The 26,271-nt window shown below is 42.5% G+C and overlaps 1 protein-coding gene across 1 annotated transcript; it reads left to right on the top strand.

The window, feature by feature from the left end:
- Positions 1–2,271: 2,271 nt before the first annotated feature.
- LOC124188958 (dorsal-ventral patterning protein Sog-like) lies at positions 2,272–25,807 on the top strand. The gene is made up of 11 exons (XM_046581898.1): positions 2,272–2,837; positions 3,714–4,333; positions 11,156–11,259; positions 13,125–13,260; positions 14,176–14,241; positions 15,780–16,123; positions 16,753–17,142; positions 20,251–21,697; positions 21,770–21,909; positions 22,004–22,318; positions 22,478–25,807. The coding sequence occupies exons 2-11, from the start codon at positions 4,156–4,158 to the stop codon at positions 22,784–22,786; spliced, it is 3,429 nt and encodes a 1,142-aa protein (XP_046437854.1). The 5' UTR covers positions 2,272–2,837; positions 3,714–4,155; the 3' UTR covers positions 22,787–25,807.
- The last annotated feature ends 464 nt before the right edge of the window (positions 25,808–26,271 follow it).

Below are 26,271 nucleotides of genomic sequence, written 5' to 3' on the forward strand. Positions count from 1 at the left end.
GCCGATTGCATTTGAATAAAAAAATAAAGACATTTTCTTGGATTCCAATTTGCCGCCAATTTTCAAACTTTAAATCGCCATTTGCACAAAAAAGTACGCCAAGGGCGATTTTCCGTCTCCCACGATCGACTTAGAGCCGGGCCAATTTGCTGTGTGTGTGTCCGGTCCGTTTTGTGTTCTCTCTCAAACTGTTATAGTATTCCATCGAAGGCAAATGCGAGGAGCGGGGCCCGGGCATCAATCAATACATCAAAGTATCGGGGAGTCAAGTGACTCGGGATTCCTTATTTGCGACTCGGCCCGCCCGTTTCTCTCTCTCTCTCACGAACCGAACGGGCGGACTCTTGCCCTACATATATACACGAGGAAGAGAGTATAGACGGGCCGCGTGCAGACATCGGAGAGGATCGTTACATAGTTCATCGATCCGTTTAGTATGTCTAAGGTGATGAGACGGGCAGAAAAGAAAATCATTTATATAACAATCCCCCCCCCCCCCCCGAAAAAAAAGTTTCGGGTTTTTTAATTAACGTGGTTGTTATCTGTGTTAGGTTATTTCTCTCTCTGTGCTGTGTATGTATAAGCGCGGGACTTTTGGTACGTGTGTGTGTGTCTGTGTGCGCTGCGCACACACTCGGCGTTTAAATTCGCCTCGTTTCCTGATGATTACATGTTAATGAGCAGCTCTCGCTGTGTGCTTAATTATATCGTTGGTGCTCTGCAGCCAAATAGTAGATCCCGGGCTCTATCCCGCGAGCTGGATTGGGTTGTATTTTTTGGGGGATAAGGGGGGAATAAGAGATAAAAGGGCCCCGCTGCTGCTGCTGATGGATCGCCCAGGCGGAATGGATGAGACAATAATACGGGCCATCTATACATGTATAATAATCAATTGATATACATAGAGCGTTTGCCGGCCCAAAAAATAACACAAACACATTTCGCTAAGGAATTGATTTTTGATTTAATTTTTGAAAGAAGAAGAACAAAAAAAATGTTGGGGAAATTCTTTGGCGGATTCCTATTGTTTTCATTTTTCGCCCAATGGCCAGCATCAAACACACCTGGACAATTTTTTTTTTTTTCATGTCGACAAGTCGTCGAGGGGATAAATGAGCAAAAGAGGCTGGACTCTTTTTTTTTCTTTCGGCTTTTTTAACTGGAAAGAAAATATCTCTCCCCCCCATCATCAACACGAAAGACACACACACAAGGACCACCTGCAAGATCTATTGGGGTTGGTCCTCTTCTTTTCTTTTCTTTCGATTTCCAACCGGCACTTATAACGTCCCGGGAGAGACGATATGATCCATAATGTGATCACAGCTGAGAAGAATCGAACCAAAAAATTCAAACTTTTATTCTCTTTTTATCTTTTTTCTTTTTTTAAGTAGAGGTGTGAAGGTGTGGTTGTAACGCTCAGGTATACACAACACACACACAGACACACAAGACACTAGAAAAGAAACATGTCGACAACTGATTGGAAGGGAGAATAGGAGGAGTTGGGTGGGGTCTCTCCTCCCAAACGCGCAGTTGGCGGAAAATAAATTTTTTGTATTTTCTTTTTTTAATTTGTCTTGAAATCAATAAATATTTTCCCCCTTTAAAAAAATAAATAAATAACGTCGCCCGGATCTAATTAAAATGTTGAAAAATGCAAAGGGCGCGAAATTGTGATTTTTCAAAAAAATTTAATTCAAATGCGCGCGCGTAAATGCCTGACGAAAGAAATCAAATTCAAAACTAAATGACGTCATACGAACTGCTGCATAGCAATAGCTTCTTCTTCTTCTTCTTTCTTTCTTGTGTGTGTGTGTGTGTGTATGCCATATAGGAAAAAAATAAAAAAATAAAACCGGATCGTTTGGCTGTTGCTGCGTCTGCTGTTTGCGCTCTCTATAGAGAGACGCTGGGCGATAGTCTTTCGTGTGCCAAAAAAACAGTTTTTGATATAGGCGCCATCAATAGAAGACACACACACACACACACCACACACACTGGCCAGCAAAGAGAAAAGATTTCGGGGCCAGCAGCAGCAGCAGCAGCACCAGAGTTTGATCTATCTAGTGTGTAGTTTTTCTTCTTTTTTCGCTCTGTGAATGCCGATGGGTGGTAGAATAGAAGCGGGGGCCCGTTGCCAAACACGCCGGAGCAGCAGCAGCAGCAGCAGCGGCAGCAGCAAGCGGAGAGAAGGAGGTAAAAGGAGGTGGGTTTAATACACACACACACACAGCTATAGCCAGGGAGGGATAGAGTCAAGAGGAGGGACACACAAGGCTCTACCCAAAAAGCCCAGCACCACATCTGGCCGCTCGCCCGAGTTGAGGCGCAGTCGTGATTCAACTCTCGAACGCGCTACAAGTTCTTCTTCTTCTCTCTCTCTCTACCTCTCTCTCCCTACCCTTTTTTCTCGTCCCCCCATCTCCCACTTTTGATTCGGTGGAGAGAACCCCACACACGATTCCACCCATCGCCAAAACAAAATTACAACAAACAAATTTCAAAAAGTGCGCCCCCGGTTTTTTCATTATTTGAAGTGAATTTCATTTTGATTGTGTGCGAAAAGAAGTGAAATATAAATTGAAGAGAGAGAAAAGTGCGAACAGATTCTCGGCCGTCATCGCGGCGTGGTGAATTTCGGCCAACAATTTTTTCGCCAGCGACACGCTATAGTAGTCGGATTTTTCGATCAAATCGCATCGGGGAATACAAGAGAGAGAGAGAAAGAAAAGAGAAATATTGAGTTTCCATTCTCTTTTTCTTCTTCTTCTTTTTCATTCTCTCTCTTCGTTTTTTTTTCTCTCCTGCCCTGCTGCTGCTGCTGCTGACTAAAGGTGAGTTCATTCCCCGCAATAGCCCATATGGTATTATCATACGAAACACAATTCATTTTGATTTTTCCATCTACACCTTTTGGGTGGGTGGGTTTTGGAATCAGATTTAATTGTTTGGCGTAATATAACGTTCAAAGGTGGAAATTGATATCAAACGTGAAACAATATTATATATTTCAAGAGAGAAGATGCATGTGTGTATAAGGCTGGCCATGGCCACCATATGCAGAGTCTGTACCCGGACCCGGGGCAGGGTTTTTTTTCTTTTTCTTTTTGAAATAAAATGAAAAAATACAAAATTCGAAAAGAAATAAAAGAGAAAAGATTTTCATCTCATGACCAATGCGGCTCACGTGCGATATACTTATAGACTTAGGACTATATAATACACACACACACACACAGCACTGCGGGAGTCAATTCTTTTATTTTTGTGTGTTTCCTCGGTGAAACACACACACACAACAGAAAAACCGAAATAAAAGAATTCAGAAAAAAATAAAAATAAAAAAAAGGGCAAATCAAAATGAGAGACATGTGTAAGGTGGCGCCTCGAGTCCTTATCGGGATCCCAGGGACGGCCATCTCTCTTTCTCTCGTCCGTTTGAAATGACAAGAAAAAATGTATAACAACAAACCAACCCAAAGAATTCAAACATTTTTCTCTTATTTTTATTTTTATTTGGTTTTTTTCTCCTTTTCGTTTTGTGGGGTGAAAGTTAAAGATGAAATAATATATTAAAAAAGTGGGACGATCTAAAATTAAATGTGTCATCCAGGTTGTTTATTTAATTATTAATCGCACGAAAAACCAATCAAATCAAATTATTTCACGTTTTTTTTTTCTTCTTCTTTTTTGTTTTTTTGAATGTTCAGGTCCGGCACGAAAAAAATAAAAAGAGAAAAATAATCGGGAAAATCAACGGGCCGGAAAGAAATGCGGTGTGAAGCGGCCCTGAGAGACCTGGTGCTGCTCTACGGCTCGTTGTCATCTGCTGTCGACTCGACGACTGAAAACAGTTGAAATTCGCTTCTTCTTCTTTCTATCCCGAAATTGTCAATTTGTTTTTTTCTCTCTCCCGAATTCTGTCCACACGAAAAAAGAGATTTTCAACGTGTTCGTGCGTGCGTGACAACCGGGTAAAAATTATCATTATTTCTCCAAAAAAAAGTGCGTTTCACGTGTGCGCTAAATTCGAGTGTGCAAAGTGGACCGACCGATTTATCTGCGCGCCAAATTCAAATTTTGTTTTCTGAAAAACAAACGAAAAAGACAATTTTTGTTGTGGGTGGTGAGGAGAAAGAAATTATTAACAAAATGGCTTGTTATTACCCGTCTGGCAAATGGTTCCTGTCCGTCGTGCTGGCCGTCCTGGTGGCACTGCTGACCGTCCAGGCGGCCGGTCCGTCATCCGGCGGCCATCAGCGCAACAGTAAAATGAAACCGCCGCCCATCATTTCGGAGGAGTCGTCCAACAAGAATCGTCGCACGTCCGGTAAGTTCCGAATCTAATTTGATATCATAAATCCGCGCCCGGTTATTTTATTCTATTTATTGTCTGTGTGTCACATCCCAATCATTTCCTCATTCACTCACACACACACACCTGTCTGCTTCGTATCAACCGCCAACCACCACCACCACCCTCCCAAACCACCTCCTTTCATTTATAATCGATCAATCGATTTTTTATCCTTTTCTTTTTGATCTCTCGATCCGTTGATTGCTATTCTTCCCTTTCGTCTCTTCTTTCTTTCTCCATCGGGGAAATGTATGATTCAATCAAGACTGTATTGGTCTGTGTGTGTGTCTCTCGGCATCCGATATAGCACTTTGTCGCTCCGGCCGATATAGCAGTGTGTATAGTCCGCGTGAGTGTGTGGAACGGACAAAAGATTATTGATTGCAGCTCAGAGAGTCTGGGAACCAATTTTTGGGTTGTCCTTTCATCTTTTGTTTTTTTTTCTTTTGGGCCGTTTATTTTTTCACGAACGTTTCCATCACCCCCCTACAAATGGTTTAGTTAGAGACACACGGCCAGGGCCATCGTTATTTTCAACCTTTCAGAGCGCCGAAATGTGTAAAAGATTTTTTTCCAAGGCAGCTCTGCTGGTCTAATATAGACAATCAAACTCTATGCACAGCCCAACAACAACAGTATATATAAGAAGAGAAGAGAGAATATAAAATCCCTGGAGCCATTAGACACACACACACACACAGCAGAGCAGAGCAGACGAGTATAGAGAATCCGGTTTTTCTGCCTCACTTGAAAATGTTGTTTGCTCAACTTCATTTCTCTCTCTCTCTCTCCAACATAAAAAGAAAACAACAACAACTTTGCTTCTTTGATTTAAAAAAGAAATGATCAAATAATAATTTTAAACCCCAAAACTTTGATCGGAAAAAGAAATACCAAAACAAAATTGAGTTCCAGCAACTCGATCCTTTTTTCCGGCCCGTCGTGCTGTGTGTAGAGACAACATCCGCTAATAATGCTCCATCGAGTGTATTTGTATATATACATCCGATCCCATCATCATCCCTGTCATGTCCTATATGTTGCCCGTGTGTGTGCGCGCACAATATATAGTATACGTACATACGTACGTGTACGTAGAATGGCACATGAGTTTTATTTCAACTGTAAACTATCCACCGGGATGGAGCTCCTGGCAGCGCCTGGGAGATTCTTTTTTTTATTTCAAAAGATAATCCCGAAAAACAAAAAACATATAAAAACATCCGTGTAACTCGGGGTACATATTTTTTGTGTATTCCTTCTTGTCTATTTGCTTTTGACTTCTTTTTTTGATTGCGGGATATAGGAAACGTGACTGTCTGTCCTTCTTATATTTTATTAAGATGAAAAAAAAAAATAAAAAAATTAACTTTTTGTTTCGATTCCCGATTTCAAGGAAACAGAAACAAACAAACAAAAAGCCTGGACCCTGGCCCGTCCGTCCGTCTTTCCCAGTTTGTAAAGAAGTAAAAAAAAAAGGAGAGCATTTAATGACGGGACTTTGACGTGTGTTTTTTTAATTTCACGAAAAGGACAATCATTATCACGAATAGATTACGAAACAATTTCAGCGAATTTGATGTTTTATTTTATTTTTTATTTTTTGTTTTTAATCCTTTCACTTGAAAGAAGGCCGATATGTTTTTGATTGAACGAATCAATCACCGCTGTTATTTATTATTATACAGCCGGCCAGTCAATCTATACAACAAACAAAACGATGTGAGCTGCTGTTTTCCCATTAATTACTAAAAACAAGTCGATATTATATATTGGAAAGGAATCAGTTGAGCGGATGTAATCGGTCGACGAGAGCCACACACAACACGAAATCAATTCGATTATTTCGGGTAGAATAGAATCATCAAAGTTAAAAGAAAAGTTTTCTTTTTTTGTCTTGATTCTTCTTTGCTCTTTTCCCTGTCATCATTCAAAGAGTTCGCCCGTTCATCACTCGACTTGATCCCCCCCAACGGAAAAGTTTAGTCGCTCTGCTGTACGTGTGTGTTTCTGGCCGGCAATCTCTCGTCATCTATTTATATCAAACATCATCGGCTTGTTCTCCTCTCTTCTGTCTTTGTCTTTTTCTTATTTTTATTTTCTCTCTCTGCCCGTTTTCGGAAGGACGGGCCAGCAGGAAGAAGAAGCCCCCCAGTTGGAAAAAAACACACAAACAAACAAACATTCCAGTCACCCGAAAAACACGTTTATTATATTAGATAGATATATATACTACCGCCGCCTATATAGGCAACATTTTTTTCCTGAAACAAATGAGCAGCGCTCAGATCACACACAGAGAGAAAGAGAGAACCGGAATTTGGGGATTTTTTGGGGAAAACCTTTAAATTTCATTTCTTGGTCTTTTTTGGTTTTCTTCTTATTCTTCTTCTGATAAATGTGTCCTTGTTATTTCGGTCGATTTATTTCCGCCGGTCGGCTGGACAATGTCGATATTTATTTGAAACGGAAGGGAGCTTAGTTTTGGCCGGGATTTCTACTTTTTCTTTCTTTTAAATTGAATTGAACTCTTGAACGCGGGCGTCCGTTTGGTATGCGACGGGCAGAAAAATAAAAAAAAAAAATCGCCAAGTCATGCGAGTAAGAAAAAATATAAAAATCAAAACTTCTGGTCAGTTTCACTTCTGAGAATATCCCAGCCGGGCACTATCTCTTTCTTTCTCTCTCTTGTTTCTCCTATAATCAACTTGTTATTGACTGGGCAGAAAAAAGAAAAAACAGAGAGACACTTTCCGTCTGTAGCACAAGAGAAGAGAAGAGAAGAGAGAAGGCCAACAACTTATTGATTCTCTCTCGAAACGCTGGCGGCAGCGGCGGCAGCGGCGGTGGCGGTGGCGGCGGCGTTGCTGGCCCGGCGCCTTTTACAACTTCTGGTGGTCGTTATATATGCGCCGTCGCTGCTGCTGCTGCTGCTGCTGGGCCGAATATTTTTTGCCTTTTTTTTAACGCCACATCGCTCACCGTGAATCTCTTCTGCCGGCCGTCGTTGTATAATCTTTTCCCGATCGGAATAGAAGGAGAGTCGAAGAAATGGTTGGTGGATTTTTTAGTTTTATTTTTGGTTGGTTTCCCTATTGAATATGGCATTGGGAGAAGCCAAAAGGAAGTGGGCCAGCAGCCGGCCAGAGAGATGGATAGATTGCCATGGCAAATGGGGGAGGAGTTTCGAGGGGGGGGGTAGAGAGATGGGGGAAACCCGCAGAGTTTCGGCCAACAACAACAACAACAACAACAGCACGAAAAAATGGAAGAAGAAGAAGAAGAAGAAGAAGAAGAAGAAAAGGAGCGGAGTTGAATGTTTGTTAACAGAAGAAGAAGAAGAAGAGGAAGAAGAAGAAGAAGAGAGAGGAGAGTATGGTAGGATAGTAGTTGGCTCGTGATGGCCGCCGGCGGTCATCCACGACGGCCAGAAAATAAAATACAGAAAAAAAAAGTTACGAAAAAATCGACGGATTTTTGTTTTGGGACACGTCACCGATTTTTTTTTTCCCGCTGGGCCACATCGCACAGGAGAAAGACGATACGTCCCCGAAAATGGACGAGCTCTCTCGTTATCTTTCACGCGCAATTCATACACACACGGACGGCGAGACGGGCAAGGAGGGGGCGCGGACACTGTGTGTGTGTCGCGCTATTAACAACGCAGAAAAATTATTATTTTATTTTTTTATTATTCGAAATTTTTTTGATTTCCTCCCTGGTGGTGGCAATCAAAAGAAATCAAAATAACAAACTGCTGGGCAGTTCTCTGCTGCTGCTGCTGCCCTGATGATGGCTGGCTCCGTGCCAATAAAAAGAAAAACGGACCCAACAACATCTTCCCCGCAGGGTCACACAGCACACACAGCGAATCATCCGCGCACGCAAAATACTTCATAACGCGCCAGTCTAGTGTGAAATAAATCAATTCCATCAGAGAATTCCAAAATAAAAATTTAAAATAAAAAATAAAATTGACTGGGCAACGCCGGCAACGGCCTGGGTGTATATATACATGAATGGGACACTTGATTATGTCTGGCCAGCCACAACATTATTTTTAAAGAAATATCTACCGCCCTTTTTTAATATTTTGAAAATTTGCCGCTCTTTTTTATTTGAAAAAACCAAAATTCACACGAATTTCGTTGTTGTTGTTGTTGTTGTTGTTGTCAAAAGGGTCAAGTGGTTCCTTTAAGGAAATATGTTAATAGCCAAGAGAGAGAGACGGGAGAGACGGGAGAGACGGGAGGCGACAGTCGACTGCTGCGTGCCGTTGGGTCCTCTGCTGCTGGGTCTGAAATTTCTGAATAAGAAAAGTGGGCAGAGAAAAGAAGAAGAAAGTCCATCCATTCTTATTCGGCATCTTCGGATGGCTGCCAAGAATCTCGAGAGGAAAAGCTCCAGCAACCAACGCAGCACAGAGAATGGATGAGAGAAGAGAAACATGTCCGTTTTTATTTCCCAAAAGAAAAAAATTTCCCTTTTTCTCAAATATTAAAAAAATCAAAATCCTTACGGCCATTTGGACGCGTACGCACTATACACACCCACGGCGCGCCAAAATTTCTCGTCAGTTGATTTCTTCTTCGTTGAATATTTCTTTTTTTTTATTATTATTATTTTGAAAATTTTGACGACGGTTTGAATTGCGCGCCGCCCATTGATTTCGTCTGGCGACTTTTTCAAAAAAGTTCAAAGCGGCGGGAAATTTTCTTTTTTTTTCTCAAGTGGATCACCGAATTTCCATCTTTTATAATAATAATAAGACCCCGATAATAAGAACCAACTTATGGACCCAAGGACCTGGTTGTCACGGGACTCACGGGACTAACAAGCCCAGCAAAATTCAAAGGCCCAGCCAACTGTTCTAATCATTGCGCCAAAAATAAAAATAAAAAAAATGAATGATGGACCGAATTAACATTTATCGTTGGGGAAATTTATTATGAAAGAAAATAAATTGGGCGGGGTTTCAAAAACAAAATATTTTTTTTGGGGGGGAAATAAAGTCGCAGACGCTTCGCAACGGGGAACCGGCGACGCCATTTTATTTTTTCGCCAAAAAATAAAAAATAATAATTTTGATTGCCCTATAAAGACGGACGCGCGTGTGTGTGTGGTCTATGTGTTGTTGTCTTAGATTTTGTCAATGGGCCATCTCGTTTCCTCTTTTGGTTCTGCCATGATGTCACTCATAAAATACAAAAAGAAAAATCCTCAACGGACCCCGAAAAAAAAATATTTTTGTTCGTAGAGGGTCCCGCGGTCCCATAGCGGAGAGTGTCGTAAAAAACAACCAAACAAGCGAACCTTACAGAGAGAGTAGAGAATATACCGGATGGAAAAGTTATACGATCGCCTTCGTTATAGACGATTCTTCCATTTCATTTGATTTTTTTCTTCTTTTTTGAATTTATTTTTGAATTTATTTATTTATTCATTGCCAACTCGGCGTCTATGCGATGTTGTTTGGTGGGGGATCAGGTTGTTATATGATGTGGGGCCGGCTGATTGGCTTATACAACTATTTTTAGTCGTGAAATGACATGATGCTGGACGAGAGAGGGCCTTGGCCACAGCAACGAACGCGAAAATTATTTACGATCGTATATATTTATATACGTTTCTGGGGGGTGGTGGGTGTCATTGAGGTGTCGTCGGGGAGCAAAGTTCGTTGCTCCGTCCATATTTCTCCCGTCTTTTGGCCCAGCTGCTGATTATATACGTATAGCTAAACAGAACAAAAGAACTTTGGCCGTTCGTTATAGATATTCCCCAACTTGTGTGACTGCTGGGATTATTAGGAGCTCATCTTGTCGGACTCTATTGTGTCATCTGCGACTCGTCTATAATGATCACTCACGTACGCATTAAATCTATTATAATATACGAAAACGTACGTCGAGCTGGGCTGGCTGGCTGCTGGACCACATCCACTCGATAATGATTGCGATGACGGGCTTTTCTCTCCTTTTGTCGTTAATAACCAAAACTCGACAGAAGAGGGACGCGGAGAGGAGCCCGGCAGCTCGTTATTATATCGCCAGCGAAGCCCAGCAGAATGTAAGGACCTTCGTTTTTTCTTTTTCATTTTTTTTATTTTTATTTTTCCCGTCTCAAATTGCAATGAGCGACAGGCCAGCTATACTAGTGCTGGACCTTGGTTGCCCATTTCCCCCTTTGGAGTTTCGCTGGCTTAGTTATGTGTGTGTGGGTACACAGTCGGACGGGCGAAATATTAGACAAACACGTAACCTTCATCTCGGAGGCATTTTCAGACATGGCGCCGGTCACGTCGTCGTCCGTTTCTTTTTTGTTTAAAAACTGGGCGATCCTTTTTGAAAAATTTTTATTTTTTCCGTTCAACTATTTATTATAGGTCCGGGGTGCCATCTTCGTCGATGTTGTACAGGGCGACGGACTAAATTTAGAAGAAGAAAAAACTATATGTCCGTCAAGTCTGGAAATAAATAGACGGCCTCCTTCTTATTTTATCCGGTCGATTCACAAATCTGTTTTAGAAAGTTCTTTTCTCGGGTTAAAAATAACTCAATTGAACTACTCTAAGAAGAAAATATGAATGCGTCGAATCTCGAATAGATATAAGGAAAAAAAAACACACACACAGAGAGAAAATTCGTTTGATTAGACTTGCAAATCGTTTGATTAGTTTCTATCGGCGCCGTCGTCTTCTCCAATGATTGGGCCTGCGGCTAATTGACTGTCGTCTTTGCCGATAAATAATTCTCCAATTTTCTATACATTTATTTATTTATCGATTTCTCATTGCAGATTGCCATTTCGGCAAGAAAGTCTACGAGCTGGAAGAGCGGTGGAATCCGGACCTGGGCTCGCCGTTCGGCGTCATGTATTGCATCCGCTGCGAATGTATAGCGGTAAGTTTTTATATTATTTCTATTTATTTTTCTTATTCTGTTTCTGCCTGTGTTTGTCCAGCATCACTCTTTTTTTGGTCAATCGATTGACGCGGCCAACATGTACAACATTCCCGTTTCGCCATATCTATACTCCGCGGCCGCTATTTATAAACTCTTCAACAAGAGACGATCGTGTGTGTCCGTCTGTTTTGTGTTTAAATAACTCGACACACAAAAGAGAGAGAAAATAAAAAAAAAGGTTTTCATTTCATCACGGCTAATGAGCCGTTCAACTCTGTCCGACAGGTAAAGAAAGAAAAGAAGAAAAATAAAAAGAAAGAAAAGCCGGGCGACATGATAAATGATGTCTAATATAATATACCGGTAGGGAAAAGAAAATGGTAGCCATACGTAGCTATATATTTTTGTCCAGCTTCTTCTTCTGCTGCTGCTGCTGCTGCTGTCCTTTTGGGTGTACAACATCTAAGAAGAAGAATAATACAAATGACGGGAGACTTGGACACAGACTGACTAGCTCGTCGTCGTCCCTCTTCTCCACTTCGTTTCATCATCATCACCTTTTTGCCCGTCTTCTTTTTCTTTTTCTCTCTGCTCTCTCCATATTTGTGCCGGCCCAAAAAGAATGGATGGATGGATGGTAAGGGGGGGGGGGATATCGTTGGGATATAAATTCCTCAGGTTCTTCTTTTTTTATTTTTCGTATTTTTCTCGTTTCTTCTTTGACCGACATCAGGAATGTCGTCCCCCACATTTTCTCTCGGTTGTGTGTCATCGACAAGATTTTGGGTTTTGTTTTTTTGTTTTTGTTATTTCGATTTCTCAATGGAGGGGAAATTAAAAGAGACGAGAAACATTTCGGGCAAGTGTTAAACGATATTCGTGTTTTTCTTGCTACACCGGAATTTTTCTTTTATTTTCTTTTATTTTCGGACGGAAAGTTACCACATCAAAAACTGGTGGGGTGAGATAAAGCGTGCCCCACCCCCGCTGGGGTCTCCCCACCTCTCCGTGTGAATATTTATAAAATAAAACAAGAAAAAAAGAGTCTATCAAAACACCCAGCGGGGTGGTACCAAACAGACTCTAGCTATATACATATCGATATATAGTCGCCGCCATACCCCGCACTGTTTAACTTAAATATTATTCCCATCAGCTAGCTGATGACCGGACCATCACGGCCGACAGCCGGACCGACTAATCAAAAGAATTCAAATAATATATATGGGGGGTTGCTGTTTAGTATCACGTCCGATTGAGATGTTTCAAATGACATTTTTTTGTGTTTTTTTTTTTTTAGCGGGAAATTGAAATTTCTAAAAAAGAAAAAAGAGAGAAAGAGGGTTTTGTACCGTTGTAACAACAACTCCCGCACGTCCGTGTGATGTGAAACCTCTTCTCTCTCTTCGGGAAAGAAGAGAGAGAAAGAGAGAGAGACCCCGTTGAGTGCGAGGAGTGAAATCGATCCCTCCCGCCGGGGCCCCTCCGATCTCTTCCCCTCCCTCCCTCCCACCCCATTCAAAGACGGCCAAGAAACCTCGCGGGCAAATGTGTGTGTGTGTGCGCGCTGAGTGATTGAGTGACTGTACACAGCAGAGACTGGTGAGAGAGTTTTGTTAAAGGCCAACGAATTTGATCGGATTACACCGCACGTTGCTGGGCAAGGAGAGTCAGGAGGGGGAAGGGGGGTTTCGCCCGGTTCCCGCGGGAACGGCACACGTGATGGATCCGATTCCACGCGGATCAACGGCGCCATAGTCGCGGCCATTTTTATTTTTATTATTTTTATTATTTGACTTCCTGAAATTCAAATTCAAATTGTTTGATTTCATTTTTTTGGGCGGCCATGGTTCATTTTTCAGGTGCAAAAGAAACGAAGGATCGCCGGACGGACACTCTGCCGGAACATCAAGAACGAATGCCCGAAACCCAATTGCGACGAGCCCGTCCTCCTGCCCGGCCGCTGCTGCAAAGTCTGTCTAGAAGACGGAGCCATCGGTAAATATAATAAATCAAATCTTTTGATTAACTTTAAAACAAAAAAATATTTTTACAAAAAAATAATAATCTCATTAAAATGTTATTTTTTATTATTAAAAAAAAAAAAAAAAACGAAACAAATTTGATACATGTTGGACATGATTTACCAAACACCAAACACAAATATTTTTGTGTGGAGGGGGGAGGGGTTGGATTTTTCTCAGACTCTCCTGGAATAAATAAATCAGAAGTGATCGAATGCAAAACGAAAAGAAATTTAAGGAAAAAAAATAGGAAGAGGGGGAATGTCTATATAGTAACATACAGGCGCCATAGTAAAATAAAAAATAAATAAATACCGAAAATAGTTGTGGGTTACACCATCACCATCGCAGGGCCCGGAATGTTGCCGTTTTCTTCCAAGAATGAAAACATTTTTGTTGTTGTTGTTTCCTCTTGATGTTTCGCATTTGGGAAAATCCGATTTTGACGTGCAGTTTTCTTCTTTTTCTAGTCAAATGTTTTGTATACAATTTCACGTGAGGAAAAAAAATATGTTGAAAGACAGAAAATAGATGATGAAGAAGAAGAAAGATGGTGATGGTATCAGACGGGCGGAGGATTATGGCGCCAGCACTCGATGTTTCGCTGCTGGGACCCTGGGAGGACGGCCCGAATTTTGTTCCATCATCTGCGTGGGGGGTTCGATCAATGTATATCGTCCTTGTTAGACGTCAATCTGTGTTATTTCCTTCGGGTTGATTGATTTATTGAATGTCTCTGATTGACATTGTTGTTGTGAGCTCCTCTGCTGCGCTGCTGCGCTGCTGATGGCCATCGACAAAAAAATATCCAAACAAAATTCACTTGAAAATGTATAGAGATGACGATGCGAGCGATTATTCATTTCCAACATTTCTGCGTGTCGTTCAGGTTTGGGACCGTTGAAGGAGGACGTCTCCCGGATCGGCTTCGACGACGACGACAAGCAAGCCAAAGGTAAAGAAATGCCATTCTTTTCATTTTAACTTTTTTTTCTTTTTTCAATTTTTTACTTTTTGAAATTTCGCCCGGTTGGAAAAAATGTTTGGCCTTTGCCCATCAACAACTCCATCTGCTGCGTTCCCCCCCATTTTTATTTTTACAAAATTTTCAATGTTGACCTTATTATTTTACGAACCGGGCCAGGCCAGCAGCATTCAGACTCTTCTTTTTGATCCAACCTTGAAAAAATGTTCCCAACATTTTGATTAGTGGCGTCGCTCGAATGAATCCCCCCTCCCCCCCAACCGCAACCGAAATTCGATGGAAATGGTCCAATTTTCTCTCTCAACCGAGACGCGCGGATTTCTGACTTCCACGAACTGTCCGTCCAGCTGACGGAATGTTCCGTCTCCTATCACATAATTAAAAAAGACAAGACCCTCCTTCCCCCTAAACAAAATTTCGGTGAAATTCAATTTTGAGATTTTCAAATTTCCCGCCGAAATCAGAAAATAAAGGAAGAAGTTTATTAGGAGCCAGTGTGACGCAACTCCTTATTTGTAGCACCACCACCTCTTCCTCCCCGGCCCATTCACCAGTCGTTGTGTGTGTGTGTCTATAGTGTTGGGTTTTATTCTTTCAAAAAATAAAAGAATTGAGAGAGAGAGAGAAAGGAGATGGCAATCGACTGCTGTCGCGACGTCTAGTACTTATCCGCCGCGACGTCGCCGCATTAATCTCTTAGCGCAGGACAGAGAGCTAGCTCCTCCCTTTTTTATTTTCGTATTTTGATTTGATTTTCTCCCGACTTCCTCTGTGTAGACGCCCACCGTTCGTCAGGGGGGGGGGGTCGATTGAATAACGATGAAATTTAATAGCCACCCAACAACTAACTAAAGAAAAAGAAGAAAAAATAGCCGGGAGGGAATGCGGACAAGTTTGCCGACTCGCGAAATTTCGGCGCAAACACGCAAAGTAATACGTAACGATGTCATTAAGTAATTAATTGATTAATTCATTAGAGCGCTAATGCGGAAAGAAACTGCTGCACGACTCTATAGACAGAGTCTCTTTAGAGACTCTCGGTCAATACCTGGGAACGGGCAGAGAGACGATTTGAAAATCAGACGGACGGGTGGACGGACGGACCCAAAAAAAAATAAAAAAAAAATAAAAAGTCGAAAATATTTTTGATGGGCGAGTAAAATTCCTTGAATAATTTATGAAATAATCGACATAGAGCGCTCTAGTGTGTGTGTGTGTGTGTTGTTGTCTGAGCTGGCCGTTGCCCAGGGATTGTGGGTTTATATGTAGCCAGACAAAAGTTGTTTGGCTTGTCCAGCAATAACTCTCCCCACCGCCTCCCCCCTGTCCAGTCTAGTCCAGCACAGGTAACTGCGTGAGGGTTTTTATCATATTTCGAAAATCCCGCTCATTCAATTGTTTTTATTTTTCAAGGTTCACTGATTAATGGATGAAATTCTCCCTCCAATTAAAAAACAAACTAAAAAAATGACGTCATGAATAATTAAAAAAACATTTGAAATGTTTAGATTTCGCGGCTTTGCTGACGAAGAAGACGCCGGCCAGCAGCAGCAGCAGCAGCAGTGGGGCTAGTCAGATTGTGAAAGGCGGGCCGCCATTGGCCGACATGGCCACTGGACGTTTCACCTTCCAGAAACGGCACTTGTATTTCTCGCTGGTCCTTCCAGCGGCGACGGCGGCGGCGGCGGCGGCGGCTGCGGCTGCAGCAGCTGGCACAAGCCCGGAAGCGGATGCTTCGATCGTCGGCGGCTGGACCCGACCGCCTCGCTACCTGCAATTCCTCAGCGAGGACGGTAACATCTTGGAGGAGCAGGAGCTCACCACCAACGACTATTACAACGCCACCGGCAAGGTATATTACTACTCCCGTCTGTCCATCATCATCATTTCTTTCTTTCTTTCTTTCTTTCTTCTTCTTTCTTCTTCTGTTGGGTTTTGATGTGGTTTGAGAAAAAATCTCAGTGTTTCTAAGAGTAGAGAGCAAATTACAGAGTCTGAGACTCGTCGACTGCTGGATCCTCCTCCGCTCCATCCATCAATAGGCCAAAATAACATCCAGTTATTGCCTGGATCTCAGCTAAACCAAATTTCAACTTTTTCAACGAAAAGTTATTAGAAGCGCAGCCAAAAAAATTAGATTTTGGTTTCCAGGAATGACGCAATATCATCCGACAAATGAGGAGCAAATGATCACGCTTGAAAAAATTGAAAAATAAATAAAATAAAAAAAGAAGAAGGTCGGACCACACGGAAAAAAAAAAAAAAAACCGGACGGCCCTTCCGGCCTCGTGTAGCCTTGTAGATTTTTTTTTAAATTTAAAAACTTATGACGCAATTTTTCAAACGCAAATCAATTTTTTTTTGTCTTTTAATTTTTTTGGTCCGTCTGATTTGTTTTTTTTTTCCCGGGCCATTTAATATTTAGAAAAAAAAATAATTTTTGGTATTTAATGAATTTCGTTGGAAATAAATTTCGTTCAGATTTGTGGCGTGTGGCGCAAAGTGCCGCGAGTCTACAAGCAGCTCCTGCGCGAGGAGAAACTGTGGGTGGCCCTGATGGAGGACAAGGACGGTGAGGCCATCACGGGCCGCGTGGCCCGCTACAAAGCCCTGTCCACCGAGCTGCTCAGCGCCGTCCTGACGCCGTCCGGCTCCGGCTCCTCTTCGGCCAACTGCCCGGCCTGCGGTGGCACGGCCGCCGTCTCCATGGCCAGCGCCTCCAACAGCATCCACGTCACCGTGGCCGTCTCGGGCCTCTCGTCCAGAGGCGCTGACGTCGAGACCTTCGTCGTCCGTCTGGAGACGCTGGAGACGGGCGCCCATCCGTCCCGAGTCATTGAGGAACTCGTCACCGTCCAGAAACCGCAAGAGGTAAGAGAAAAACACACAAAAATCTTTTTCACGCCCTTTTCCCGTCCGTCCATCCGTCCGTCCGTCCGTTGGCTGAGCTGGACAAGTTCCAATATCGGATGACGTCATTTTGGTTTTTTTCTCTTTGTAACCCGGCCATGACACACACAGCGAGGAAAGAACAAGGAAAACACTCTTCTCCCAGTCTTTTTTGCCCAGCTCGAACGCAAGATGGATGGACATTGTCTCATCACCAGCGCGGGCTCATAAATCTTAGCACTCAACGACTTTTTTTTTTTTTCTTTTTCTGCCGGCCCTTTTTTTCTTTTTCCTCTCGGTGGACGATTTTCACGGCGGGATTTCGAATTGCCTGGCCTGAACCAAAAAAAAATAAAAATCTCTTTTTGTATTTATCCATTTAAAAAATCATTTTAAAATCCCCCCCAAAAAAAAGAGTTTTGAAGCAACAAGAAAAAACAGTTAGGGTCTGCGTCTCAAAGTCACAGGAGAGCGCAGTGACCAAATTGGATCACGAGCTGGCAGCCAGCCCGCCCGCCCAGTCGTCGCGCCGTTCAGTCCCGCCGCCCGGACCGTCGTCCGTCCGTCCGCTTCGAGTTCGTCGTCGTTTCAGTTTCTTTTTTTCAACTTTTATTTGATTTTTCTGCTGCTGCTGCTGCTGCCGCTGGCCGTCTTAGGTTGGTAGTAGTATATAGAACCATTTCGGAATGATGTACGGCACAATCACCTCTCTCTTCTTCTTCTTCTTTTTGGCCATGGAGGACGGCCCTTTTTTATTTTCTTCTTCTTACCTTCTTCTTCTTCTTCTTCTTCTTCTTCTTCTGTTGCGTCTAGCCATTCGCTTCGTTTTTCCTACATCCTTTTTTGACTGTGTACAGCACAGCACACACGGCGTATACATAAGAGACGAATAAGCGAGAGAGTCTATACGTCCCGCGGGTCTCTCATATAAAAACTCAAATCGGCTCCCGCTCCGCATGTCCTTATTTCCATCAGATTTCTCCTTATCTGATTTTATCATTTTTTGAAATTTTTTGAAATTTTATTTTTCGATTTTGCCGGGCAGACCGAACAAAATTTTTACCAAGGTGGCACACGCGCTTATTATTTAAAAAAGGGTAAATATCAAAGAAGAAGAAGAAAAACGTTGTGTGTGGGGCCCGTCTATTTCATATTTTCTCTTTTATTTTATTGGAAAATGAAAGAAAAGAAATAAGTAAAGAAGAAAAAAAGTTTGGATATATTTTGTCCGTGAAGAAGAAGCTGTGTGGCGCCACGGCTGATGATGGCTATCAAAACTTTTGCAACAAGGAGAGAGAGAGAGAGAGTCTAGTCTATACTATCTATGCCCGGGATGCTGCTGCTGCTGAGTCGGCTGTGTGTGCGGTTGTTATTTGATTCATTGAGCCAAAGTCGTGAAAAAAAGAAGAAAAAGAAAAAAAATTCTTTTTTGGGTTGGAAAAGGAAAGACGACGAGACTATTTCCATCTGCTATCGCTATGGCGATAACCATCACGAATCGACGAGTGATATACAACGCTGTGTGGCGGGCGGGCGGGCGGGCGGGAAGGCAATAAGCGCGGCCAAGGGGCCAGCATCAGCAGATAGCTACAGCAATACAGCATCTTATAGGCGGGCGAAAGGCGTCCCGCCGCGTGCCGTGGCTCCCGCGTGGCGGATGCCGCTCGTTCCGCTGCCTCTCTCGCAACCTTGGCCGTTCCTCACTCTGAAAAAGAAAAGAAAAAGAAATAAGAAAAGAAAAACATTTGATTTCGTGTTGGGGTTTGGTGACCGGACCATTTAAAAAAGAACATTTATTTTTTTTTCATTTTTCATTTTTATTTTTTGGTGGGAGGGATCCGTCGTCTATATTTGGTCCAGCTTCTTTCCCAGCAGCGCCATAGAAGAGAGTGACTTATCCGACACTTTGTTACATCAAAACGGGAGCGCGTGAAACTGCGTCGTTCACAACAACATTTAAACCCCCCCAAAAAAATAGAACCAAAATTGAAAATTTTTGATTTCAACTGGACAACCGCACAGGGAAAAATAACCCAAAAAATAATAAAATAACCGGACCAGGCCGACATCCAAACATCCAAATCTTTTAGACGTCGGTTATATACGTACACGATTCCGAGACTTTGATTGTGTCATGTACAAATTTTAAAAAATCAAATAAAAATAAAGAAGGGGAATTTTTTTATATGGGGGGAGAGCCATAACTTTTTGGGTCCGCGGTCCCGACACTTCTGGTTTTTCTCTTTCGGGGGACTCTCGTCTCCTGTCAGATGTGATGTGACGCACTTTTTTTCTCCGTGTGTGTGTGTCGTTTTTTGGTTTGACGAATCGAATCAAATTGAAAACAACAACGCCACACACACACAAATAATAATAAAAAAAGATCAAAATAATAATAATAAAATAAAAATAAAATAAAAAAACCAAAATGGTCAGATGGGAGAAGAAGAAGAAAAAAGGCGAAAGAGAGACAGTCCGAGTCGCGACGCGCGGCTTTTTTGGCAGACGGGCGCGACACAAACACACACACACATACACACTCTGTCCGTCTCTCTCTCTCTCCTTCCTGGATGGTGAAGGATGACAAATTCAGATTGCCTTATTCGTTTATTTTATTTTATTTTTTCGGATTTTTCTCTCTTATAATATTATTATTGGCTGGGATGGGTTAGTTTCAACATTTTTTATTTGGGCGTTATTGTCTTGCTGGCCTCGTTTTTTTTGAAAAAATTTTTTGTTTTTTGTTTTTTTTTTGACTGGCCCTGGCCGCCTCCAGCTCGGTCGTCATCGCATGTCAGAATGCCGTGCAGCAGAGTTTCTTTTTTGGAAAAAAAAATTTTGTTTTCTAGACCCCCGATCAACTTGTCCTTTTGAAATTCTTTTTTGAATGATGTTGGCTGTGCCAAAAAATTTCGCGCGCCCAATGACGTCAAACGAGGCCCCTGGCTCCTTCCACTCTACCGAGTCCGGGCTGTGGCCCAGTGACGCACGAATGGACACGGCCCATCGATTTCACGTGTCGTTACGAGATTTTTCAATAATCGCCAAGGTTAAATTCATTTTTTCTTCTTTTTCTTTTATTATTAAAAGGTGAACGTCGTTGAGGTCAGGACCGTTTTGGAAGCCCAGGAGATGAGGCTCCTACTGCGCGGACACATTGTGCTGAGCGTTCACGCCAAACGGGCGCCAGATGTCCGGCTGAGAGGCCCGTTCGGCCCGCGCATCGCCTGCGATTTGTTCGACTCGCTCGTCACCACCGGCGACGCCATTCCAGCCGAGTCCGGCGACCTCTCCGTCCAGCAGCAGTCGACGGCTCCTTCCTCTTCGGCCGGACTGGCCTGGATGTACATCGGCAAGACGGGCGCCATCCACTACCGGATCAAACTGCGCGGATTCAAGTCGAAAGTCACCCGGGTCACCATCGAGTCCAGCGGGTCCAGCAAGGCCAACAAGAAGCCCAGAGTCGTCGAAGATGTGACCGACATGTTGTCCGTCGTCGACGGGAAAGAGCCGGGCGGTGTCAGCTGGATCAACGGAACGGTGGTCCGGCTGGCCGCCAAGGACCTGGAACTCCTCTACGAAGGCGAATTGTACGTCAATGTGGCGACAGAAGAGTTTCCAGTGTCGGAAATCCGCGGTAAATTGGTGCCCAGGCTGGCCGGCGAGTCGCACCTGGCCACGGAGAACGGGCCCGTCTTGCTGAATCCGGTCGGAAACGCGACGGCCACCAACCGGGCGGCTCTCGGCTGGGTCCACGTCGACAAGGAGTGCAATTTCCACTACGACGTGGCCGTCACCAGCTCGTTGGCGTCCGGCGGCGGAGGCCGGCCCAGGGACCAGCTGGCCAACAGTTTGACGGTTTTGGAGCTGGTCGACATCCCGCGCCTCAGCATCGAGCACGGCCACAACGGCGGAGGCACTTCGCCCGGCTCCGGCGGCAACATCATGCTGATGGACGGAAGCGAGTCCAGCAGCAGCTCTGGAAATCCCAACAGCAACTACGGCGAAATCCCATTCATGCCCAACATCCGGCTGCTGGAGGAGTTCTCCGGCTACCAGGTGGAGAACAGCGTGGCCGACTTGAACAAGCTCTCGCTGGCCCGGATGGAGGCCGGAGTGGCTTACCTCAAGCTGACGGAAGCGCCCGTCATTGGCACAGGGAAGCCGGGCGCCCAGTTCCAGGGCTGGTTGACCAACGTCCACGTTCCGGGCTCCTGTTTGCCCATCGGCATGGGCTCGCCGTCCGGCGTCGACGGCCTGTCGGGCGAGCAGTCGCTGCTGGGCGTCCAGGGCTACGTGTTCGACCGGGCCCAGGACGACAACAACGAGATCCCCATGGCGACCAGCCGCTGCTTCTACGAGGGTAAACTCTACGACGACGGAAAGGCCTGGACGGCCGAGCACGATCGCTGCATGATGTGCTCCTGCCAGCGCGGGCGGGTCGTCTGCGATCCCGTCGTCTGTCCGGCAATCACCTGCTCCGGCCCTTCATCCGCCATCATCCACCCGCCGGGCGACTGCTGTCCGCAGTGTGAAAGTGAGTCGATTAATTCAATTGAATTGTTTTTTTAAATTACAATTTTTAATTGATTGAATGAACTCGTTTCAGATGTGACTAAAACGGTGACGGAATCGTCGCGCCAGGGTTGCCATTTCGAAGGCGATCAGAAATTCCATCCGGCCGGAAGCCGCTGGCATCCCTACCTGCCGCCGTTCGGGTTCAGCAAATGCGCCGTTTGCGTCTGCGACGTAAGTCGATTGACAATTTCAATTAAAAAATTTATTTAAATTCCAAAATATTCCGGATGCTAATTTTTTTTCAAATTTTGGTTAAATTTTCCAGCCGGTGACTTTGAAAGTGGAGTGCACGAAATTGACCTGCCCGGCGCTGAGCTGCCAGGAGGGCGAAGCTTACCGGCCGGACCCGATGGCCTGTTGCAAGCAGTGTCCGGCAGCGCCGGCCACGACCACCCAATCGACGGCGGCCCTGCTGGCCAACAAGGAGCTGCTGGGCGAGGAGGCCCAAGCTCGAGGCGAAGTCGACATCCTCTCGTCCGGCGGCTGCCGATTCAAAGGCGACGTCTTCGAGAATGGCGAGGAGTGGCATCCGCGCATCCAGCCCTGGGGCGAGATGAGATGCATCAACTGCAACTGCAAGGTAACAACACTCTGAAAAATTTAATTTACTTATCCGGAAGTTATATTTTAAATTTCGGTGCAAAACTCGAAACAAAATTTCGATTCCGGAATTTTGATTAACCAAATTGGCAATTATTTTATTAATGAAAATTATTGGGATTGAATTGAATTGAATTAGGACGGGAAAGTCAAGTGCAAGCGGAAGAAGTGCGTGAAAACGCGTTGCAACGGAGGCCGGCCGGCGACATCTCCCGCTGGAGCGGGAGCTGACGATTGCTGTCCGTCGTGTCCGGAAGATGGCCCCACCGTCTCTTCTGGATCCTCGTCGTCGGCCGCCGTTTCGTCGGGCCACAAGAGCAACAACGGCGACGCCGACGCCAAGAAGAAGAGGCAGAGAGAGGGGCGGAGTCGCGTCGGCGCCGGATCGCACAGCAGCCGGACGCAGCACAGCAGACAATCCCAGCATCAGCAACATCCGACGGCTTGAAAGAAAACAACAAAACCAACACCAAATAATAAATAATTGGAAAAATTATTTCAACGGCCATCGAACAAAAAACAAAAACCACAAAACTTTTTTTTTCGAATTTTTCAAATTTTCGCGCTAAAAAAAAACATTTCAAACGCCAGGGGGATAAATCAACTCCTTTTTTTTACCGCTACAAAAATTCCCCTCTCCTTTTCAAATTCTTTCGAACTAATTGTGACTATATTCGAAATAATATTATAGCTCACTCTTTTTAAATATATGTATATATATTTAGTATATATATATATATATGTGTGTATACTAAAGCTCCTTTTTTTCTTCTCCCCCCCGCGGCTAATTATTATTATATCTATACGTTATTTTACATATTTTTTTCGTTTCGAATAATTCGAACGATATCGCAAAAAGTTAAAAAAACAAAACAGTCAAATCACGATTTTTTAAATTTCTTTCTTTTGGCTGTTTGGCTCTCGCGCTTTTTTTTGATAATTTGTTTTTAAATTGCCCCTCCCTCCCCCACTTTGCTTCTTTACGATTGATGGAACGTTTGTGCCAAACCGAACAAGATGATATAACACACAACAAATTAATATCCTACACATACACACGAAAATTAAAAAAAAAAAATAATACTAAGAGGGATACTTGTAAATATCCGAAGATTTTATTGCGAGTCCTAAAGAAAGAAAGAAAAAAAGAGTCAAGAAGTTGAGAAAGAAAAAAAGAATTTCAATTTTCCTTTTTCTTTTTTCGGCACGCGCGCAGAAAACAAAAAAAGGGGAAAAACATTTCAAGACATTTTTTTGGCATCCCTCCCGTTTTAATTTTTTTAGATAATTGTAATAATTAATTCATTAATTTTTTCAATAATAATCCACCGCCGAATTACATTTAAAAAAATAATCGTCTGTGAAGCGAAAAGGAAAAAAAGATTTTAAATTCAAAATGGAAAACAAAGAAAAAAAAACACATAAACACACATAAACTAGAGAAAAATCCTGGTTGTGTCCAGTCTGATGAGCTTATTGTACCTATTATATAATATCCACACACTGAAAAAAAACAAAAGTCTCGCTCGTGCCACACCCCCTCCCTCCTGCTATAATTATTGTAATTTCCCCACCCGAATTTTTTTTTCGTACATTTTTATTCTTCTATCGTGTCCGCTTGGATTATCGACAAATATCCACACACCACCAACCCCCACGCCCGTCATTTGTTCATTTTTCCCGTTTAATTTTCAATTCTCTCCTCGAAAATTCAATTCGAATTTTTTTTTGTACATATATATTGAATGTCTTCTATTATTGTGCATGCCCATTTTTATTATTGGTCAAAATTTCAAAACAACAGTCTAAAAAGCAACAACAATTATTATTTTTTTTCCTACTAAAAATCGGAATCGAGTTCAAATGAGGGATGATAACGAACAAAAGAAGAAGGAAAACAGTCCACTATTATAGTTAATGTGTAATTCAATTGCAAAAACGGAAACCAAAAGGTGGGGGGCAATTAAACAACAGTTTAAAAAAAAATAGCACATCAAAATAATTAACAATCTTTTTTTTTTAATTAAAAAAAAAAACTTCGATCGGGCGACAGACGATGCATTCCGAGTTACAATCAAACAGCCAGGAAAAAAAAGAATCAAGACATTTTCAAAAAAAAAAAGATCCCGCGCATTTTTTTGTTTCAAATTCATTCACTTTTAAACTTTCTAATTAAATGACTGTCTCTCCTCTTACACATCTACCGATTATGTTGGACATATTTTTCACGAGATTTATAGACACGCAGCAAAATAAAAAATAAATCCAGTCACACACGCAATATACCACCCCCCAACCCCCACCCCCACCTGACTGACGACTGACGTCATCTTATCTGATCAGAGGCTATATATTATTACATTTATGTTTTTCATGTTTCTTTTTTTTTCGTTTATCACTTGCAATTTTCCACAACAAGAAGAAAAAAACAAAACAAAATAACCAGCAACCACATATAAAAGAGCGCTCGCAGCCACCGCTACATAGTGTATAATAATAACAATGTACGTTTATTCTAAAAATGAAATTATCTCTCCGGCCTTTTTATTCTCTAAACATTATATTCGTCACGCTCTCCGCTGCTATGATTATTTCTCTCCTTTTTCGCTCCTCTCCATCTATATATATATATATGCTCTCTCTTTTGAAATTATTATTCTATATACAAACTTCTCGTTGATATATAATAATAAGATCAATGATCCTGAAATTGCTGGTCGTCTGTGTTTTCCGTCTTGTTTTTTTTTATTGAAAAATAGAGACCCGCGAAATTCGAATTTTTTCCGAGGGAAAGAAATTTTCAACCAATTTTTAAAAAAGGATGAAATAACAGATCAAATGAAAAAGATGGCGCTGAATTTTTTATTTTTATTTTTTTGTGTATTTTTGACCTTCTGATGACGTGATGATGAAATTTTTCTCTTTTTTGTTTTGTTGTTTCTGTTTTGTATATGACGTGTTGTGCGTGTGGACGGAACAAGGAGAATGTACAAAAGAAAAACATAACGAAAAACACACGACAAACAAATATTTGATGCTGATGGAAATTAAAAAAATAGAAAACGACATTTGTTACGACGATCACAAACCAATTTTTGTTTTTGTTTCGTTTTTTTATTCTTTTCGTTAAATGTATAATTGGCTTATATATATACATAGAAATGACGACATTTTTCTGGTCAGAGCGCAACTATTCAATTAGAAAAATTTTGTTTCGTCGAATTATTATGAATAGATGTGGTCGATTTTGGATCGAATTTGAATATATAAAATTTTTCCCCGATGGTGTCAAACTCTTTTTCTATATAATTCTGTCCATATTTTGTAACCGAATGATGGCGACGCGAATCTTTCCGATTGGCCGTGTGTGTTTATTCCCTCTTCTTTTATTTACATAAACTATTATATACATCCTATCAACTATATATATTTCTCTCCCGAAATTAATACAATTCGAATTTTGATTGGCCGACAGCTGACACGTCAATAACTATTTCAACGTATATCACATGACGGTGTGAATCTCCTTTGTAATATTTACGAACGCTCCCTAAAAACCGAAATAATAATAACACATTATACGTCAATCAGCATCAACTTTAAGCCTGCATCATAATCCCAAATCGATTGTTTGTTCTAATGAAAGTGTATTACAGTTGGTACTTCATTTGGCATCAATAATCAAATAATCATCGAAAGCTTTATTCGTTTCATTCAATGTGAAAAAGGAAATTGGCAAATTGCTGAATTGTCTTTCCACAGATGAAAGAGAACAGAGAGTATGACTTTCATTTTCAAAGGAGTAAACGAAGAAGTAAACAAGGAGCTGAAGTATATAGTGTTGATGCCGGTGAACAATAACACTGTATGTGCGTCATTCGATTTCTGGCGGATATTAATAGGACAATAACCATAATGAAGTTCGGATGATTC

Source organism: Daphnia pulex, chromosome 2 (genome assembly GCF_021134715.1).
Source record: "Daphnia pulex isolate KAP4 chromosome 2, ASM2113471v1".
NCBI classification, from domain to species: domain Eukaryota; kingdom Metazoa; phylum Arthropoda; class Branchiopoda; order Diplostraca; family Daphniidae; genus Daphnia; species Daphnia pulex.

Coding starts and splice junctions, on each gene's coding strand:
- LOC124188958 (XM_046581898.1), top strand. CDS start 4,156: ATGGCTTGTTATTACCCGTCTGGCAAATGGTTCCTGTCCGTCGTGCTG. Junction 4,334..11,155: donor CAAGAATCGTCGCACGTCCG/GTAAGTTCCGAA, acceptor TTCTCATTGCAG/ATTGCCATTTCGGCAAGAAA. Junction 11,260..13,124: donor TCCGCTGCGAATGTATAGCG/GTAAGTTTTTAT, acceptor TTCATTTTTCAG/GTGCAAAAGAAACGAAGGAT.